Source organism: Pimephales promelas, chromosome 8 (genome assembly GCF_988280905.1).
Source record: "Pimephales promelas chromosome 8, fPimPro1.hap1.1, whole genome shotgun sequence".
NCBI lineage: Eukaryota > Metazoa > Chordata > Actinopteri > Cypriniformes > Leuciscidae > Pimephales > Pimephales promelas.
The window spans coordinates 21,670,253-21,689,614 of NC_142776.1; the positions used below are offsets into that span (position 1 = coordinate 21,670,253).

General features: G+C 37.3%; 1 protein-coding gene across 5 annotated transcripts in view; it reads left to right on the plus strand.

Moving 5' to 3' along the window:
* lpp (LIM domain containing preferred translocation partner in lipoma) overlaps positions 1 to 19,362 on the plus strand; it is a 217,087-nt gene that overhangs the window by 92,755 nt on the left and 104,970 nt on the right. For all 5 annotated transcript variants that reach the window (XM_039691476.2, XM_039691477.2, XM_089134150.1 and 2 more), the window contains 2 exons: positions 624 to 730; positions 13,036 to 13,158. In XM_039691476.2, the coding sequence (XP_039547410.2) occupies positions 624 to 730; positions 13,036 to 13,158 (230 nt within the window). The remainder of the gene's footprint in view (positions 1 to 623; positions 731 to 13,035; positions 13,159 to 19,362) is intronic.

Sequence of the window (19,362 nt, forward strand, 5' to 3'; positions counted from 1 at the left end):
ATATAATTTGGCAAGCAGATTTTGATCCTGCCTGAAACATGCAGTGGAACCCAATCCCTGGATTAGCTGTGGACTTTACAACTCTGCGATTGGCTTATTGCCACACACTTGGCTAAACAAATGTCCCATCTAACTTGTTTTGAGCACAGTACTTACATTTTCAATCTGTACAAACACCTACTTATGGCTTAGACCATCTTAGTTTACCAAATAGTTGCTGTTAAATGTATTAATCTATCAGTGACAATATGGTAAGTGTGTGTAAGCCTCACTTCCTTTCAATTTCTACACACTCTAACACTTTTAAGTACTTACACGGGCCGGCATGTTGTAAGAAGGCTGTATATATAACCAAAATGTAGGTAATCATCATTTTATGTGAAAGTATTATATTCCTTAAAGCTTTCATCTGGCCTCTTGTGACATTTAGGTGTGTTCGATTTATGTCAGCTTGATCGATCAGATTTTACAAAAGTTTTCCACCCACTCCGACCTTTTGTGGATTGATTCATCCCTGAGGAAGAGAGTTTATCATAGTACTTATGGTGTCTTGCCTTTAAACATGTTTGATTGATTGTATGTTTTCTTGCTGTCTCTCATCTTTTATATATTTCATTTAACAGGGGACTATCCTCCGCCTCCTCCATCTGCCATTGACATTAGTGGGCTCCCGTCCCCTTCCAGCTTCCCGCCTCCTCCGGCCATGGATGACACCTCCTTCGGTTTTCAGGTTAGATTTGCTAATCTGGTCATCACAATATACAGTACACCCAAACTGGCAAATGACCTCCAGAGTCAAAAGACAAAAAACGATTTTTATTTAAAAATGATATTAACAGCATGAATGAAAATTTGAAATTCTTATGAACAGGATTTATTATTTAATATGTACTTAATATTCAGTATTTGGATTGTCCCCCCTTTTCTTTAATGATATCATGCACAACAACCCAACAATAAAATCACATACTGTTCATTTGAAAGACACAGTTAATAGAATCCAGTTATTTTGCTAGATTAATCTAACTTTCAAGGTAGGAACTATTAGCACATTGGTTACTGCCTTGAATTATATGCATGGCACACTTTTAGTTATGACTTGTTAAACTATACTTTGTCAGGAAATGGAGTTTTTAAAAGTGAAAGGGTCAGAGAGATACTTATGTATTAACATAATACTTAGGCTATCTCTTAAATAATTTCGAACAGCTCTCATATTAACAACTATCCAAACTGTTATAGACCTTAAATAGCTTTTGTAGCCCTATGTCACTCTTAAAATGTCAGAGAAAAGGACAGAATCAGAGATTATTTAGAAAATAGAACATTGCACTTTGCATATTATAGGCTACTGTAAAAAAAAGAGAAGAAAACACATAATTAAAGTTGATTTTAGTTGATCATTATGAAATGTATTTTCATTTCATGAATATAGTGACCAAAATGATCACATACATAGAATCTTGTTCAAAAAGCCTAATACACAGTGAAATCAATTCACCAAGTTAATAACATTTAAATATTTGTTTTAAAGGAGTGTATTTTATGTTACCTACTAAACTTAAAAAAAGGTTAACACAAAAAAAAGGTTTTATAAAAAGATAAACCTCATATTTCAGCATTTAAATCATCTCTATAAAAAGAATGAGTCAATAAAGATACATTCCTGACATTTATAATGCACAGTAGCTTATCTTTTATTATTAAAGGGTTAGTTCACCCAAAAATGAAAATTAAGTCATTAATTACTCACCCCCATGCTGTACCAACCCCGTAAGACCTTCGTTCGTCTTCGGAACACAAATGTAGATATTTTTGATTAAATTTGAGAGCTGTATAACTACCACATTGGCTGCCTAAGGGACTGCCTCTTGACGGCCCAGAAAGTCAATGAAGAAAATGTTTAAATATCCCAAGTGACTACCGTGGCTCAACTATATGTTTATCAAGCGACGCGAACACTTTTTGTGCAAAAAAACAAACAAAAATAACGAGTTTATTCGACTATTTCTTTTCTTCCTTGTAGGCTAGAAACGAGACTTCCTTAGATTTCCACGACGCATGCGCGAGAATTGATATCTTTTTCAACTACTTCAGATCGCAATTCTCGCGCATGCGTCGTGGAAATCTAAGGAAGTCTCGTTCTGGCCTACAAGGAAGAAAAGAAATAGTCGAATAAACTCGTTATTTTTGTTTGTTTTTTCGCACAAAAAGTATTCTCGTTGCTTGATAAACATATAGTTGAGCCACGGTAGTCACTTGGGATATTTAAACATTTTCTTCATTGACTTTCTGGGCCGTCAAGAGGCAGTCCCTTAGGCAGCCAATGTGGTAGTTATACAGCTCTCAAATTTAATCAAAAATATCTTCATTTGTGTTCCGAAGATGAACGAAAGTCTTACGTGGTTGGTACAGCATGGGGGTGAGTAATTAATGACTTAATTTTCATTTTTGGGTGAACTAACCCTTTAATAGTAAAATTCGGTCTGATTTCCCCATGGCTGTCGTTGCTATACAACCATGCACTGCGCTCTCCACAACGACAGAGAAGTTTTAGTAGCGAATGTATTTCCACCACAGAAAAACACTTGCTGTAGCTCTACTAAAAGATTTATTTACAGAGAAGAGAAAAACACCCAAGTGTTTGGGTGCACGTGCTGAAAAGTTTATGAGCGAGCTTCCCGTGCGTGCGCCTATTTGAAATAACGACCTCGAGCGCGCAAAAGACGCGATACGTGAACTAATCAGGAGACCCTCTTGACATTGCTTCCGTGAACGGCTCCTTCTCAGCAAGCAGGGCCGCCATTGCCAATAATTGAATAAAAATGATACAAAAATAGAAAACCTTCGCGGCACAGAGGATTTTTTTTAACTGCTCGTGCCGCCCCCCATCTGACATGAAGAAATGCCGCCCGGGTGACTGCCCGGTTCGCCCGTGCCTAAAACCGCTACTGGTCCCAAATCATGTGTTTCAGTGGAAGCAAAGCAATCTGACCTTTTGTTCAAAGTTCACACAGTGAAAAAATTTGCATTTTTAATTAGTGACCTGATCACTAACATTAATTGATTGACCTGACCTGACATTTGTTTTGTGTTTTTTTTATTATTATTATTTTATTTGTTTGTTTGTTTGCTGTTGTCAGAATCTAAGCACTTTCCAGTTTTAAGTCAGATTTGGAATCTCTGATTTTCAAAGTGATCTTCGATATCTGAACCTTAAAGAGCACCTATAATGGATTTTTGAAAATGACTGTTCATGTAGTGTGGAATATAGCTCTAAGGGAATGAAAACATCCTGCAAAGATTTATATCTGAAAGTGCACCGTATATAAAGTTATTGTCTTTCAAAAGTGAGAGTCGACTCTGAGTCTATGAAATGAATTGTTTTTGAAACGAGTCATTAGCTGTTACGTCGTGACGTAGATACATAACATTCTCAATGTTTTACATTGCAAAGACAGTTCAGCCACTTGTTTTAATTGCCCAGGGACGAGCATGTGAAGAATCAATGGTTAGAGTTCATATTTGCAACGATACCACAACAGTAAAGCCCGAACCTTGTGTTCTCATCATTTTAATGACGAATCATTCAAAAAAATAAATTAATTCAAATGTGGATTCCCAAGCCGGTTGTTCCCGAAGGAGGGCTCAGTATGCAGTGTATATGGATCAGGTTCGTCCTCCTCCAAATCACAATCTGTAAGTATTATTAATAATGTTTGCCTTTATGTTTTCTGTAGCATGCACAATATAGTTATATTGTGTTGTGTGTGTTGTGTACACTCCGCGCAGCTTCTAAGCGGGGTAAAGTTAGTTTTGTTTTTGATATTTACCAGACATTCTTTGAAAAATGGCAATTACCTCCTAAACGACTTAGCCAAATATGACTTCGCTCTATATAATAAGCACTGCCCCTCAAAAGCCACCGCAATGTGAGTTTCGCCGGGAAAGCTCGCTCTTGACGGAGACGCGAGTAAGGGACCGTGTTGAAAGTGCACTTTTTCTGACACGTTTGTTCAAACACTATATACAATTTTCAACACTTGACAAGCTATAATCCTGGTTATGGGCGTTCCGTTGCCGACAGTCTCTGCCTACGGTTTACCAAGAACAACTGACTGGGTCATTTGTCCAATCGCCGCAGATTCGCGTCACTCAAAAGAGGTGTTTGGGAAAATGAATCGTCGAACGAATCATTTGGGAGTCGTTGAGCAAATCGGGTAAAAATAAATGCATATTATAAGACAAATAAAGTGTTTTTTATCCTTGCATGCACGTTTAACTGTTTTTGGGAACTCCCAAAACAAAAATAGGAACATTTCAAATGCTATGATAGGGGCTCTTTAATATAAATTCAGGACACTTGCTTGGTCTGTGTCCCTTGTGGTCATTTTATTTTAGAAATGACAAACTGTCTGTTGATTTGTTTAAGAAACAAAATAATGAGAAGTAAGCTGCTTTTTAAATGTTTTGGTTCATGTGTAAAACATTTAGTTTACTGCTAATATTTGATTTGAGGGCCCTAAATGCCATTTTCAACTCACTCTGTCTTCTAAATAGCCTTAGTCCCATCCCCCTTAATAATAGTTAATGTAGGCTACCACTATGCAAACTAGTCTCAATATTTCTTTAAAATGTTTGACTGTTACATATAATTCTTTTAAGTTTACATCTCTTATAGAGCAAATATACTGCATATAAGCCTGTGTATCAGCCCCCATTTTTATCTTAAACACTGTCAGTGAAAAGTCGGTCCGAATTGGCCATATGAAATGTGTCCATACATGAATAAATGATACAGTTGGCAAATAATATTTCAACTTTGGATTAGCAGCTTATACAGTGTATCATCACCACTGTGATATTTAGCACACCCACGTAAATGACGGAGAAACAATGCTTTATATTCCTTTTTTAACAATATGTTAAAGGAACACTCCAACTTTTTGGGACTTTAGCTTATTCACCATATCCCCCATATTTAGATAAGTCCATACATACCTTTTTCATCTCCGTGCGTGCTGTAACTCTGTCTGACGTACCCACCGCTAGCCTAGCTTAGCACAAAGGCTGGATGTAAATGGCTACAGCTAGCATACTAATCCCAAATAAGTGACAAAATAACACAAACATTTTCCTATTTACATGTTGTGATTTGTATAGTCACATAGTGTACAAATAACAAGGTCATATGAGACACAGCCATCTTTTAACCGTATAAATATTGGGAACTATATTCTCAGAAGGCGAAGGACTGCTACTTGGGCGGAGTGATTACCGCAGCACCTGAGACGCACCGTGGTAAGCAGCAGAGAGTTTGTTCAGAGTTGGAGTAATAGAATAAGTTAAAGTCCCAAAAATGAATAAGCTAAAGTCCCAAAAAGTCGGAGTGTTCCTTTAAGGTGAAACGAAAATCATCAATAAGTAACTGGTATATAAGCAATTAAGTCTTGTGCAGCCTGCAACTGTAATATGACTGAATTACTGTAAACTGTTAATGAATAGTTGGGATATACTTAATGAGGCATTACTGTATGTCCATTCAAACTGAGGAGGCACTTGCTCTTTTAGAAGTTTGAGGCACAAAGAGTTTGAATGTAACTTCCACAATACAAAAAATAACTTCTTATATTTGATAATAACTTCCATGATTAATGTATTTACAAATAATGCCCCAAAGCTGTCGCCTTTTGGTGAATTTTGCAGTTTTGAATCCAAAAGAGAATCTGTGCTGCCGGTGTCTTTCTCTAAAGGACTACAGGGAACAACTTCTTAATCATTAAACACACTAAGATATGGTGCAGTTTAACCTTGATATGCCCATAATTAACTTGTCACTACAAAGAATAGGTGTAAGACTGAATCGATGCAGGATTTATGTTCTGGAACTGTAAAGACATTAAAAAAATATAATCTTGCTCACTTTATGGACATAATTATTTACAGTGAAATGTTAAGTCATGTTTTATATCACTACAAAATGGCATAGAATAGTGTTTAGATGTGAATTGGGATCAGGGACGTTTAAAACAGCTGTAAATTATGTAGATCAATCAAAAACAAAAAAAAGTTGAAGATTGGCTGTCGATTCATTAAATGATATACTTTTTCCCCACGAAATCAGTTTATTCAGCATAATAAAGCCTCTCCTCCAATGACATCAATTAAAAAAAAATTAAATAAAATAAAATACTTTTGTGTCCATTCATTTTTCCATGCAAATCATTTTTTTAAGAGAAAACTCTGGCTTAATTCTAGTCATTCATTTATCTATTGCAGAAATTAAAATGACCTGAAGGTACATGAACCTTGCTTTAATACGCACAGCAACCTTCAGATCCCTTTCATGCGTGTTTACGACAAACAGACAAAAGGCAAGCCAAGTCTGCATCTCTTTTTTGTGGCTGTTTACCAGGCGTGTGCCCTAGTTGTTTATATTTCTCTGTAGTTCATTTGGCACCCCTTTAGAAATGAGCGAGGGCACAGAGAAGGCTGACACCTATTGGTTCACCTCAGTCATTTCCCCCCTTCAGGGAGTCAGTCACCCATTAGAACCAAACGCCAATTGTCCAGTCATTAAACTACAGCCTCAAAACTGTTTCTGCCCAATATTCATCGGTATTACTCATTGAATTTTTAATTGTTTAACGCAATCTTTCTGTATTCCTGCATTCTTTTGGTCTCCAGGTTTGCTGTCGCTGTTGGGCGACGCCGAGACGCAGCTGTTTTTGTGTGTGTGAGACGCTTGTAAAGTCTTCATCAGTGGTTCAGCTTTTTTTTATTTATTTTTTATAAATAAGGCCACTTTTTTTGCTGCTCAAAATGTGACTACAGGCATGTTCTCAGCTCTAATAAAACCCCCCACTGGATCGCTTTCCCACGAATGGTGCTCTGCAAGGGAGGAAGCCTGTCCGGAGGGAATCAGCGCGTTTGTTGATCTAGCTCTATGGAGTCAGCATACGGCAGACGGTGTTATTGGTGGATAATTAGGCTAGTACAGAAAAGACATCAGACTGTAGAGGCGAGGATCTCGAGTCCTCTGTAGAAATGAATGGCATCCTGGAGTCAGTTTATCCCACTTTACATCTCAGATGAGAGGAGATCAGTGGCGGCAGACGGTTTGTGACATAGAAAGGAATCCACAGCAAAGCACATTTTGTAGTATTCAGCACGCCGTTCCCCTGAAGACCTTTAGCCCTTGATTCTGATAACAGTACTTCCGTGTTCATGTGCGTGTGAGTATTTACCGAAAACGAGTGGCAATCCGTTCGACCCGCAGCTTTCCCTTATTCCAGTTTTCTACATCTTTCATGAATGGAAAAGGGGATGTTGAATTATTTCTGCATCTAAGCAGAACTAACAAGAGGAAGAGGCCGGAGTACCGTGGTGAACATGAATAATCAAATGATACTTGGCCTAAATTATTTTGTTTCCCGCAACAGAACACGTAGCAACACATGCAGTCTTTATTTAACTTCACTTATCTGTCTCTGTGGTTTTTCATTAAACTCAGCACTTAAATCAGCTTCCTCTCTTCAAACGGTGCTTACCAGAATGCAAAAGGATGGCTTACATAACTGATGGAAGTGCTTCATTAGATCGTTATGCCTTTTCTTTCATAACACTATGTCCTTCTGTTGAACGGACTGCCCAGTCCTCCTAATGCGATTAAGATAATTCACCTAAAACATATCTCAAAATAGGGGCCGCTTACTTGTGTAAATGTGCATTTTCCAATAGCTATATGTGCTATTACAGTAATTTTTTTTTTTTTTTGTCTTTTTGTGCAAATCTTTTTGTGGCATGTCCATGACTCATTCTCGGTTGCTATAGGAACATGCCTAAAATAAATAAAAAGTCTTGATTCTTTTATAAATTGCTGCACGCAGCGTAATTAATAATGAAACAATACAGGGAATTGCACTATGGAAATAGCCTCAGAAATTGTTTTAGATCACATAATCATAGGGAACTCACTGTGTATTTATCTCCCTTATTTACCTAAACTGTTCTGAAACCATTCTAAATTTAGTCACAACACATTCACGCAACATAGCATACTATATTTACATTTAATTGCTGCCATATATTGTTTATGCTTTTACTGTAAGCTAATTTAGGAGATGTTTGTGTACATTTTCTATCGATTATGGCAGCAGTTATTCCTCATATTTACATTTGACTGATGCTTTTATAAGCAAATTTAGGTTTTGTATAGTCCAAGTAAAATATGTGCGATTGCCACTTAGAATTCAGAACGAACCCATAAGACCGGGAATGGAGCCAATAGGATTCGGCATTATATCCATCTTTGTGCCGTTACCTGCTTTGAATAATTTAATGAATCTAGTGCTAAACAACGCAAACAGCAGGTGCATTTCATTCTTAATGTTTAGTCCCCCTCTGATTACATTTACATTTATTCATTTAGCTGACGCTTTTATCCAAAGCGACTTACAATTGCTATGTATATCAGAGATTGAGCAACTAGGGGTTAAGTGTCTTGCTCAGGGACACATTGGTGTCTCACAGTGGATTCGAACCGAACCAAACGCATGTGTCTTATCCACTGCGCCATCACCACCCAATGTCCAAGTTTATGTTCATCTTAGTTAAAGACCTTGGCATTGATGATGTAAATCTTTGTTTGCCCTTTCCCTTGATTGTTTGGAAAGCTCCAAGTAGAGGCAAGTTAGGATTGTAATAAATTGTGACAGGTAATCCAAACAGATATCTAAATTATCCAAATCCTCAGTGCCTTGGGCAATACCCTCTCCTCTCCTAACCCTCAGCAAAAAAAAAAAACAAAAAAAAAAAAAAAAACATATCGGGGTATCCCCTGAAAAATTATTATTATTGTTATTTAAAACTTCCCCATTTCAATACTACAATTTATATCATAGCCGCAGTGTTAAATGCTCACTCACCAAAACTACTCGCAAAAAAACTGTCAGTTCAGATAAAGGGCATTATTTATCTAGTGTCATGTACAGATGATGGAAAAGAAAGAAGAAGCCACAGAGGACAAGAAGAGATATCAGTGTCCTTCAGCCATAAGGGGAGAAGGTTGTTTTGCCCCCTTTGATGAGGAGTGAAAATGCTGTCAAAGCCTGCTCCTCACACCTTTTTTTTGTCACATGGCTGCCATTCCTCAAATGCCTTTGATAGTTTTGTTCTTTGCTCCCTCTCTGACATAAAGGACAGAAGTCAGTGATTTCAGATGTATTGCTCATCCAAGACTTCGACTTTAGAGTCAATTGTTATATATACAGCTTTTGCTTTAGAACAGTTGGGAAGTTCTTAGTTTGCCTTATATTATATTATATTAGAAACCAGATGCAGAGTAATTTGCAAATTTACTAAACAGTTGTGTCACACTGCTCAAGTAAAGTGCATTTATTAAATGCATTATAAATGAATCAAAGCATAATCTAATGAACTTAAGTATTCCAGCAATACAATTTTCATTTAGAAACCCCCTGCAAAAGCTTGGACCAAACCATTTTAATTGTTACTTTCAAAAAAAATAATATATATAGGGTTCAATATGGAGTTGGCCCTCTCTTTGCAGCTAAAACAGCTACAACTCTTCTGGGAAGGCTTTTCACAAGGTTTAGGAGTATGTTTATGGGAATTTTTGACCATTCTTCTAGAATCGCATTTGTGAGGTCAGGCACTGATGTTGGATGAGAAGGCTTGGGTCGCAGGCCAATCAAGTTCCTTCACACCAAACTCACTCATCCATGTCTTTATGGACCTTGCTTTGTGCACTGGTGCGCAGTCATGTTGGAACAGGAAGGGGCCATCTCCAAACTGTTCCCACAAAGTTGGGTGAATGAAATTGTCCAACATGTCTTGGTATGCTGAAGCATTTAGAGTTAAGCCCAACCCCTGAAAAACAACCCAACACCAAACTATACACTTGGCACAACCGCAACCACAAACCGCAAAACCCAGACTCGTCCATCTGATTGCCAAACAGAGAAGTGTGATTCGTCACTCCAGAGAACACGTCTTCACTGCTCTAGAGTCCAGTGGCAGCATGCTTTACACCACTGCATCCGACGCTTTGCATTGTACTTGGTGATGTAAGACTTGGATGCAGCTGCTCGGCCATGGAAACCCACACACTGTTCTTGAGCTAATATGAAGCGCACACAAAGTTTGGAGGTCTGTAGCTATTGACTCAGCAGAAAGTTGGCGACTTTTGCGCACTTTGCGTCTTTGCATGCTCTGAACCCTGCTCTGTGATTTTACGTGGCCTACCACTTTGTAGCTGAGTTGCTGTTGTTCCAAATTGCTTCCACTTTGTGGCCAACTGTGGCTATGTGATTGGAACACCTGCTCAATGATTTGGAGGGGTGTCCCAATACTTTTGGCAATATAGTGCGTGTACACTCACCTAAAGGATTATTAGGAACACCATACTAATACTGTGTTTGACCCCCTTTCGCCTTCAAAACTGCTTTAATTCTATATGGCATTGATTCAACAAGGTGCTGAAAGCATTCTTTAGAAATGTTGGCCCATATTGATAGGAAATTATCTTGCAGTTGATGGAGATTTGTGGGATGCACATCCAGGGCACGAAGCTCCCATTCCACCTCATCCCAAAGATGCTCTATTGGGTTGAGATCTGCTGACTGTAGGGGCCATTTAATTCAGTGAACTCGCCATGTTCACGAAACCAATTTGAAATGATTCGAGCTTTGTGACATGGTGCATTATCCTGCTGGTAGTAGCCATCAGAGGATGGGTACATGGTGGCCATAAAGGGATGGACATGGTCAGAAACAATGCTCAAGTAGGCCGTGGCATTTAAACGATGCCCAATTGGCACAAAGGGCCCTAAAGTGTGCCATTTGAAATGATTTGAGCTTTTTCACATGGTGTATTATCCTGCTGGAATTATTCCTTTAGGTGAGTATGTATGTATGTATGTATGTACACTCACCTAAAGGATTGTTAGGAACACCTGTTCAATTTCTCATTAATGCAATTATCTAATCAACCAATCACATGGCAGTGGCTTCAATGCATTTAGGGGTGTTAACTTGGTCAAGACAATCTCCTGAACTCCAAACTGAATGTCAGAATGGGAAAGAAAGGTGATTTAAGCAATTTTGAGCGTGGCATGGTAGTTGGTGCCAGACGGGCCAGTCTGAGTATTTCAACAATCTGCTCAGCTACTAGGATTTTCACGCACAACCATTTCTACGGTTTACAAAGAATGGTGTAAAAAGGGAAACCAGTATGCGGAAACTATGCGGAAGTCCTGTGGGTGAAAATGCCTTGATGCTAGAGGTCAGAGGAAAATGGGCCGACTGATTCAAGCTGATAGAAGAGCAACCTTGACTGAAATAACCATTCGTTACAACCGAGGTATGCAGCAAAGCATTTGTGAAGCCACAACACGCACAACCTTGAGACGGATGGGCTACAGCAGCAGAAGACCCAACCGAGTACCACTCATCTTCACTAAAAATAGGAAAAACAGGCTAAAATTTGCAAGAGCTCACCAAAATTGGACAGTTGAAGACTGGAAAAATGTTGCCTGGTCTGATGGGTCTCAATTTCTGTTGAGACTTTCAGATGGTAGAGTCAGAATTTGGCGTAAACAGAATGAGAACATGGATCCATCATGCCTTGTTACCACTGTGCAGGCTGGTGGTTGTGGTGTAATGGTGTGGGGGATGTTTTCACCATGTACCCATCCTCTGATGACTACTTCCAGCAGGATAATGCACCATGTCACAAAGCTTGAATCATTTCAAATTGGTTTCTTGAACATGACAATGAGTTCACTGTACTAAAATGACCCCCACAGTCACCAGATCTCAACCCAATAGAGCATCTTCAGGATGTGGTGGAATGCCCTGGATGTCCGTCCCACAAATCTCCATCAACTGCAAGATGCTATCCTATCAATATGGGCCAACATTTCTAAAGAATACTTTCAGCCACTTGTTGAGTCAATGCCACGTAGAATTAAGGCAGTTCTGAAGGCAAAAGGGGGTCAAACACAGTATTAGTATGGTGTTCCTAATAATCCTTTAGGTGAGTGTGTGTGTGTGTGTGTACATATATAGTATATATATATATATATATACACACACACACACACACACACACACACACACGCGCACACACACACACACACACACACACACACACACACACACACACACACACACACACACACACACACTTTATTGCCAAAAATATTGGGACATTATTTTTTGAAAGTAATAATTAAGATGTCTACAGTCACATGGGTCAGGAAATTTGGTCCAGCTTTTTTAAGGGGTCTCTAAATGAAAATTTGATTTCTGGAATAATTTGTGCTGCTACCTGGTGTGAACACTCTGCATTACACATGAATCAATTGAAACCCAATATTTAGATTAAGTGAGGTGGTATATTTATTTATGGATGTGCCGTGCTACCTCGATGTAAACATGTTAAAAAGAATCCTGCTATCAAAGTGTGAATACAACTTTGTGAGATTGAGACTTTGTTATTGTTAGTTTGAAGACAGTGAAACTTTCAAGTTGAGTGAAAACAGATAAAGCGGACAGCGAGAGAGATGGGGGGGGGGATTCAATTAATGAGATGAGCTGTCTCACCAACAAAGCGTTATTTGTTTTTGTTTTGTTTTTTCACATCATTAAGATTTTCTCCTAAAGACTCTCTCCCAGACAATCATGTCTTATTGTTACAGTTGTTCACTTTCAGCCAAATGTCTGAGGCAACGATTAATTTTAATGAACATGTAATGACAAAACACAAAGACCATCAAATAAAAGAGAGAAACCATTACTAAATGCTTAAGGTATTGTGTAATGGTAGCCCACAGTGGAAGATGTGCTGTATTTAAGCATTAAATTGCCTTTCTTTGTGTATAATATTTAGTTATATTTCTTTCATTTTTAGCTTGCATGTTCAACTGTGATTAGGTGGGTTAGCTGATTTAAAGCAACACTTTTTTCAAAAAGACTTCATTTCATTACAGGTTATTGTGTCCGTGTGTTTCAGATAAAAGGACCTGGGAAAACTATAGAAGAGAGACGTTCCAGTCTGGACGCTGAGATCGACTCCTTGACCAGCATCCTTGCTGACCTAGAGAGCAGCTCACCATACAAACCGCGCACGCCGCAGGTACCATCATTACAAACATTACAATCCCCTTCAAACCTCCTCCCACCACATTACCTGAACATATATGAATCTAATATGAAACCATATTAAAAACATTCTGAAAGCTTCATAGATTTAGAAATTGTTGCATTTAAACATCAATATGTTATACATAATTCAGTTATAATTTTTTACCACTCTCTAAACATAAAGTTAATATTCTAAGTTAAAATAGATAACATTTTAAACACAATATACTCTCCTCCTTCAATGAAAATATTTCCAAACAAGAATCAATCAGTGTATTTGAACAAAAAAAGTAAATTCAACGACTCCTACTGAAACAATGTATCCTACGGCCAATCAAATTTGAGGACCAAACCTATAAGTTTAAATATTAGATTATCCTTACAAGTTAATGTGGTTGACATAGTGAGATATTATATTGACATATTTTATGCAATGAAGATTCACTATGAATATATGCATACTTGGTGTGGATATGAGAAATAAAAGAAAGTCATCCATCCACAGTTTCATCTATAATTCGGTGTAAGTTGCAGACTTGTGCCTGTGAAAATAACTCAAAATCTCTTGCTTATAATTTTTCTCTATCTTATTTATTAGCCTTTATTTCAGTCCAGCAGTGAATCGAATTGAATGTGGAGGCCCTTCTTAAAAAAAAAAAAAAAAAAAAAAAACACACACACACATACACACAGGGAACCTGTTATCACACCCAAAAATAGATTAACCAATTTAGGTGGTTCGTCGAGACAGATGAAAAACAAATGAAAATGTGTAAGTGTACCAGTCATTTCTCATTTTTGGAAAGTGTTATAGTCTAAAATTATAATGACCCATATCATTAATAGATATCAAATGAAGTTAAGAGCAGACACTCAAGTTGAGAGCCCTAGGGCACTTTACTAAATAGTTCAACACACAATGAATGTAGGCCAGTGCATTCAGAGTCAATGCTGTTGCATTTGGAGCAACCACAAGTCCCTCCTTTTGGCAAACAGCACCACAGATAGAGCTTGCCTTATTACATGGCCAAAGCTTAATAATGGAGAGTGCCGTCTCTGAACTAGAAACACCCTGCTTTTGGCAAGCGGTCTATGTTCCTCATTCCTTCTCTGGGGTTGGTCTATTGCATTTGCTGATCTCTGGAGTCCTCGACAGGCACTCTTTTAAAATTGTTATTGAGCATAAAGTCTGCACAAATACAGCTCTGTAAAAGTAATGAAACTAGACAACTCTTAATCTTGAATCTTGAAATAGCTACCGTTGAAATTCTTGTATTCATATGACCTGAATTTTAAGTTGCAGAACTTCTCACTGATCAAGAATACTCTTTAGGAAATAGGGATGAGCAATATATGGGCTACCATATTGCTATCGGCTGAAAATGTAATTTTTTTATGTTGTCGTTATCGGCCCGATAAGAAAATTTGGCCAATAAATTAAAGCTGATAAATAAAGGATTATTTCCTTCAGCTGAGACACTTAAGATGTAAACTGTTCACCACAATGGTTTTGAATTGCTTGAAATATGATCACTTCAAAAAAGAAAAATACAGTTGTGCAACATGTAGCGAAAATCTGTCACTTAAGCTACATGTAATTCTATATGTAAATATATTAATGGACATACTACACCTGCCATGTTCACATTGGCTTTTGTCCTATATCTTGTGATGACAGCCACCGTGAAAGTGATTTACTTGGGTGTTGTTAAAATTTAGCCACAAGGAGCAACCTTTATGGTACTTTTTAGGGGAATCGAATTGAGAATGTCAATTCTTATATTGAGGTAGCAAACAGGATACAGAATTTCAATTCAAAATTTAAATGTTAAATGTTCATTAGAAAACCTAAATTTGTCAAGAAAAACTTTAAATGTTGACTTGACAAAACAGTTTGAAGTTTTGAAAAGCCATACAACGGCGGATGGATCAGATGGATAGATGGATGAAATGCCAGTTTATTTATGTATGTGTATTTAGTGCATTCGTTTATTAATGCTTTTTTTTTTTTGTCTTTGAATTGCAATTCTGTCAATCAAATTCTCATGAATTGAACTGGTACCTTTTGAGCTTACACTTTTTTTTTTTTTTTTTTCAACGTTGCCAGTATGACAGTTCCTTGGTTCCCGTGGGCTCATTGGATAGCAAGATGTTGTCCCACTATTGTTAGACTACTATATCATGAAAACTTAGCATTCGGATATCCTATTCATCTGGTACTGCCTTTTACACACCTTGTTTCCTAAGACACAGTCGTGATGGAGCAACATTGTAGAAATTCCTGGGGGAAACAAAGTGATGAGGCGTCCAGAGGTCACATATCAGTGTCTGGGCCAAAAGCTCTGTTTTTATTCATAACGAAACAGGCTTTGACCTCAGTTCTGGAAAACGCAGAGGCCAACAGTGTGCTAAGGAAACATTAATGTTGCTCTCAGCAAAGTGAGGCTGATTTAGTAACAAGTACTACAAAAACACGTGCGCGCACACACACACACAAAAAAATATGCACACTCACATTTAAAGTACACAAATGTCTACACACATTGACAGGCGCGCATTTTTAAAGGTCATGCACCTGCACACTTTTGAAGTGGCAGGTAAGTTTTTTCCTAAATAAAATATAGTCTAAGTGCAGATCTTTGTAAATGTACTTTGTGAGAGCTACAAGTAACAGAAAGGAGCCTGAAAGCTTTTGTCAGTAGACTTGAAAAATTTATACAGCAAGAGAAAACAGTGTTAGAGAGAAAACAGCCTGAGTAATTTCTGGTATCGGGGTTAAATCTCAGGATCAGCCTCAGTTGCTCTGATATCTGTCTGCTCATTTGGCCATTTATGACAGCGTTTGTCCACCAGAGCGATGAGCGTGGAGTATATGATTTTGGTATGTCCAGTGTTTTCCAGGCTTTTTTCAATGGCACAGCAAGAGATGGCGAATTTACTGTTAATGTAGAAATATTTGTTTTTAAAAATAATTCTGCTATGATGATAAGTAATTCATTTATCATTGGTTTGAAATGTCACCATAGAAATGTGTGTATATATATATATCTATATTTTTTTTATTTATATATATATATATATATATATTTTTTTTCTATTTTATTTGAATCAAATAACCTTCATTATGTGAAACATAATGGAAGAAATTTCCCAGAATGCCTGAATTCATTGCTTTTCAAATCAGACACTGCTGATATAAAATTGATCAATTACATTCATATATAAATAAATACAAAATGTGTGTGAATGTATGTGTGTGTGTATATATACAGTATATATATATATATATATATATATATATATATATATATATATTCTGTTATATGAAAACAGTGTGGTGAAATAATTAAAACATGATTTGTTTTGACTTAAAACAAGCTCACAATTTTATTTTTCTGTAATATGTTACATGAAAACAATGTGGTGAAATAATTAAAACGTGATAGTGTGTTAATTGTTTTGACTGTAGCGAACTCACAATTTACAGAACAATAAATGTTTTTTGCCAACTCTATGGATAAATATGCATAATTTCTATAAATCAATGCTAATTTTTTTAACTGTATTTGGATTTCCAAACTTTCCATGTTTTATGGTGACTTTCCATTGACATAATGATTTTTATACTGTACAAACTGTATTTTGCATCTACTAACCATACCCCTAAAGCACAGAAGAAAACTTATGCATATTTTAAATTTTAAATTTAGAAGCTGTTTTTCTCATTTGGACCAAAAAAAATGACCCCACAAGGGCAACAATTTCTGGTATTACTATATTGTAGGGACATTTGGGAATACCTGGAACACCTAACACGCACTCACGCCCGTTTCACACATTATTATTATTAATAATAATAATAATAATAATAATACAAAATAGCTTAAAAATAAAATCCAATTATTTTTAAATTATTAAAAATAAAAATTCAAAGGGTTTATTGCATTAAAAACAGGCCGTATTTTTGATAAATAAATGCACATGATCAATGCACAGCAACATTATTTGTGAAACTCCAACATTATTTGTGAAAGTCCAACAAAGTTGGATTAAATGGTGCTATGTTTTAGCAAACAGGACCGAAAGAGGGAATATATAGTTAGATTTGAGGACGTACATACCCAACTCAGAAACCGAAAAAAAATCAACAAAACTATGATGTCAAAAAACTTGCAAGGTGTCAAAACACCCTTTGTCCAGTATCTTCACAAAGTATTTTTCACAAATTCGCGAGAGACTGTCTTCTGGCAGTGAGAGAAAAAGAGCAGAAACACAACCTGGTTGATCCTGACTAACTATGCAATAGGTCCGTGTTACATTTAACCCCGCGTTAGGGAATCCCCTACATTACTGGAATCCCCTACATTCCAGCTGTTGCTTCTGGCTGATTTGACCTTTTTATCAATCCAGCTGATCTGCCAGGCCTTTATTTTCCCCTCTGTTTATCTTATATGAATTATTTGTTAGAGTGACTCTGGGCTTGTTTAATGTGCCAGGTTTTATAGCTAAGGCCACTGGCACAGCTGCTCTGTCTGTAATCTTTCACTTGTACAAGCAGAGAGTAACAGGCGTCCTCAGTTCACAGTGCTCCCAAATCACAGAGCCTTCTCTCAGAAATCAATAGAAGTTCTCTTCCCCTCGCCCCTTCGTCCCTGTTTAAAGCTTTAAGGAATAATGACTATCCCTGTTTGGGTTGAAACCTGTAGTAAAGGGACCTGCTTTGTGGTCTTTTATTTTATTTTTTATTTTTTACTTGTGTGTGTGTGTGTGTCTGAAATGGCAGCTGGACTTGTATTGCAGCTTTGACTCAACCTGATGTTTTCAAACCTATCAAAATAGTTCTCTTTGCTTTAGCTGGTGCTCTGTGGATGTAACAAGATCAAATGAAATGTGATCATTAAACCCCATCTCTCCTGACTCACATACACGAATACACACAGTAGGATCCATCCAAAAGGCAGTTCTGACTTTGGCATAGCCGTTTCCCCTTTCACACCCACCATGTTGAATGAGAAATACTCTTAATGGGAATGTAATTAATTGTTCTTTAGGGAGAACATCTCATTTTACAATTGCAATTGGTATAAGAGAAACAACTCTACGTGATAGCTATTCAACACCTGAATAATTTTACATGTTGAAGTTACATACAGTAGGAAAAGGTTATTTTAATAGATCTTGGGGGGAAAAAAATCCCAATTAATCCTGAAACGCATACCTCAGGTCCGCAACCTGGGATATTATTTACTTGCTTTCCCCCCATTCATTTGTTTTTACAACTAGATGTCAAACTCCAGTATTCCTCAGTGTATTTGTCATATTCAATCTAACAAGAAAATGTCTTTTTTCTAATGACTTTTTTGCAAAAAGTGTATAGGGTCACTATACCCATGGTTTGTAGATTTAAGTATTATTTTTATATCATCCCGGTGGATGCACATTGGTGGTTGTTGCACTTCACTGGTGGGCCGTCGAAATTCGCATCCGGAAATTTTCGCACGTTAAAAAAATTCGGATCGGGTTCGATTTTCTGTGTTTTTCGCATCCACAGCCAGCATTTTGAGAGGTTTTTTGACAATTTAGGGCCGGGGGGAGCTCGTTTACTGTCTATGGAGATCGTTCCGCACATCATTGCACATATGCACAGTGCTTTCAGTTTCGGTGTTCAATTCGATCAAGTATGTTCTCTTCTCTCGATTGGATTATGAAAGGAATAAACCTCCCCTTTCAATCAGATTGAAATTTCGGATCGAATAAGGTGTGATTGAGCAGCCAATTCGATAATGTATTATTTGGGCACAATATATAACAGCCTATACAGCTGTTCTGTCTGCCCAGCGCTTCCACCGGGCCAAGTAAAGCATCAAACTGTTCCACTGACATTCTGAGGTAAATTTTGAATTGCTCGGGATAAATTTACAACTCATTGATAAGGAGGTGCTTCCTCTTGGCACAATTTCAGGATTGGATGGACGTAATATAATATTATAGAGAGGACAACAAAATCATCCTCACTGCTTGACGAATCCATTTTGTATTTTTGCGTTTTTTCCCCGCAAAGGTTTAATAAATATGCATCGGACTCAGTGTTCAAGGTTTCTGTGCGTGACGAATTTTTAGGCTGACGAACACGAAAAAAAGCATACGAAAATTTCGTACTCAGTGTGAAATGGCCTTAAAAGACTGTAAAAATGCT